Source organism: Zeus faber (genome assembly GCF_960531495.2).
Source record: "Zeus faber genome assembly, chromosome: 21".
Taxonomy (NCBI): domain Eukaryota; kingdom Metazoa; phylum Chordata; class Actinopteri; order Zeiformes; family Zeidae; genus Zeus; species Zeus faber.
In genome coordinates, this window is record NC_137208.1 from 2,238,717 (window position 1) to 2,241,216 (window position 2,500).

General features: G+C 49.8%; 1 protein-coding gene across 1 annotated transcript in view; it reads left to right on the forward strand.

Annotated features, from left to right (window-relative positions):
* Positions 1–2,500, forward strand: part of ptprz1b (protein tyrosine phosphatase receptor type Z1b) — a gene marked incomplete at both ends in the record, with an annotated part of 32,075 nt that overhangs the window by 5,192 nt on the left and 24,383 nt on the right. Inside the window, 2 exons of the mRNA XM_080022308.1 lie at positions 338–488; positions 657–841. Of these exons, the coding sequence (XP_079878434.1) occupies positions 338–488; positions 657–841 (336 nt within the window). The remainder of the gene's footprint in view (positions 1–337; positions 489–656; positions 842–2,500) is intronic.

The window sequence follows — 2,500 nt, forward strand, 5'->3', positions numbered from 1 at the left end:
TACACACACAGTCATCAATATTTCATACTGCAGACACACATGAGGTTTGAGCCGAGACATCATCTCTCTCTCCTCTTTTTCTTCCCCTCCTTCTCCTTCTCCCCTCTCTCCATCCTTCCTCCCCCAATGTCTTTACACTCCCTCTCTCCTCCCTCTCCTTCTGCTCTCCCCCCCCTCCCTCTCCCACTCCCCTTCGCCTCCACCCTCCTCTCTCTCCCTCTGCCCTCCCTCCTCACGTGTCTCTTCTTCTCTCCCTCCCTCCTCCCTCTCCCCTCCCTCCACCCTCCTCTCTATCCTCTCCCCCTCCCTCCACCCCACCCCCTCCTCCCCCTCCCAGCTGGAGGTGTTTTGTGAGGTGATGACCATGCAGCAGGCTGGCTACGTCATGTTGACCGACTACCTGCACGACAACTTCAGGGAGCAGCGCCAGCAGTTCATGGGCCAGATCTTCTCATCCTACACAGGGGTGGAGGAACTCCGAACTCCCAGTAGGTTCTCCATCCATCCCTCCGCCCGTCTGTCTGTCCATCCATCCATCCATCTATCTGAGTGTCAGCTTTATTTGTGTATATTATTATTATTATTATTATTATTATTATTATTATTATTATTATTGTCAAAGTGCTGATAAAATAAACCCCTCCCCTTTCTCCCAGCATGCAGTTCGGACCCGCAGAGCGTCCAGGCAGACTCTCAGAACGACACCACGGTGGTGGTGACGTGGGAGCGCCCCCGTGCTGTCTATGACACCTCCATCAGCTGGTACTCCGTCAGCTACCAGAACCTGCAGGACCCAGACCAGGCGTGGCTCCAGTACCGCACCGATGGGGACCAGGACGTGGTACGGTGGAGGGGGGTGTATTTGGCTATTTTTGTCTTTTATCTAGTGATTTATTTTATTTTATTTTATTTATTTGACATACAAGAGTGGAGGAAGGTGCACACAGACTACATCTGGACTACATCTTATGCAGGAGGTGCAGTCTGAAAGAGATGAGTGACTGCAAAGGGGTGGTAGGGGAGTGTGTTGCTAGGCAGCATTGGATGGTGGTCTGTAGGATGACTCTGGAGGCCAAGAAGAGGAAGAGAGTGAAAGAAGAGCCAAAGATAAAATGGTGGAAGTTGAAAAAGGAGGAGTGTTGCATGCAATTTAGGGAAGAGGTAAAGCAGGCGATAGGTGGGAATGAATGGTTACCAGGTGACTGGGAAACAACTGCACAAGTGCTGAGGGAGACAACCAAGAAGGTACTCTGTGTATCATGCAGGAAGAGGAAGGAAGACAAGAACTCTTGGTAGTGGAATGAGGAAGTACAGGAGAGCATCGAGCAGAAGAGGTTGGTGAAGAAGAAATGGGCTAATTAGAGAGATGAAAATAAGTAGACAGGAGTACAAGCTGATGCAGCGCAAGGTGAAGAGAGAAGTGGCAAAGGCAAAGGAAAAGGAAAAGGCGTACGACGAGTTGTATGAGAGGTTGGACAGTAAGGAAGGAGAAAAGGACTTGTACCGATTGGCAAGACAAAGGGACCAAGCTGGGAAGGATGTACAGCAGGTTAGGGTGATGAAGGATAATGATGGGAATGTGCTGACTAGTGGGGAGAGTGTGTTGAGAAGGTGGAAGTAGTACTTTGAGGAGTTGATGAATGAAGAAAATGAGAGGGAGAGAAGTTGGCAGTTGGCCCAGGTGACAAACCTGGGGAAGCATGGAAATGTTTAGGTGAGATGGCGGTGACGTTCCTAACGAGACTGTTTAACACCATCCTGGAAAGGGAGAGGATGCCGGAGGAGTGGAGAAGAAGTGTACTGGTACCATCTTCAAGAGTAAGGGAGACGTACAGAGCTGTAGTTACTACAGAAAAATAAAATTGATCAGCCACAGCATGAAGCTATGGGAAAGGGTAGTGGAGGCTAGGTTAAGAGGAGCAGTGGGGATCAGCGAGCAGCAGTATGGTTTCATGCCAGGAAAGAGTACTACAGATGACATGTTTGCTTCAAGATGCTGATGGAAAAGTACAGGGAAGGCCAGAGGGAGTTGCACTACGTCTTTGTGGATTTAGAGAAAGCGTGTGATAGGGTGCCGAGAGAGGAAGTGTGGTATTGCATGAGGAAGTCAAGGGTGGCAGAGAAGTACTTAAGAGTGGTACAGGATATGTACGAGGGCAGTAGACAGTAGTAAGGTGTGCAGTAGGCGTGACGACGGCATCAAAGTGGAGGTGGGATTGCATCAAGGATCAGCTCTGAGCCCTTTCTTGTTGCAGTGGTGATGGTTACCAATGAAATCAGGCAGGAGTCTCTGTGGACTATGATGTTCGTGGATGACATTGTGATCTGTAACAGAGCAGGGAGCAGGTGGAGGAGAGCCTGGAGAAGTGGAGGCAGCATTAGAGAGAAGAGGAATGAACGTCAGCAGGAGTAAGACACAATACATGTGCCTGAATGGGAGGGAGGGCGGAGAAAAGCTGAGAATGCAAGGATTGGAGGTGGAGAAGGCGGATGAGTTCAA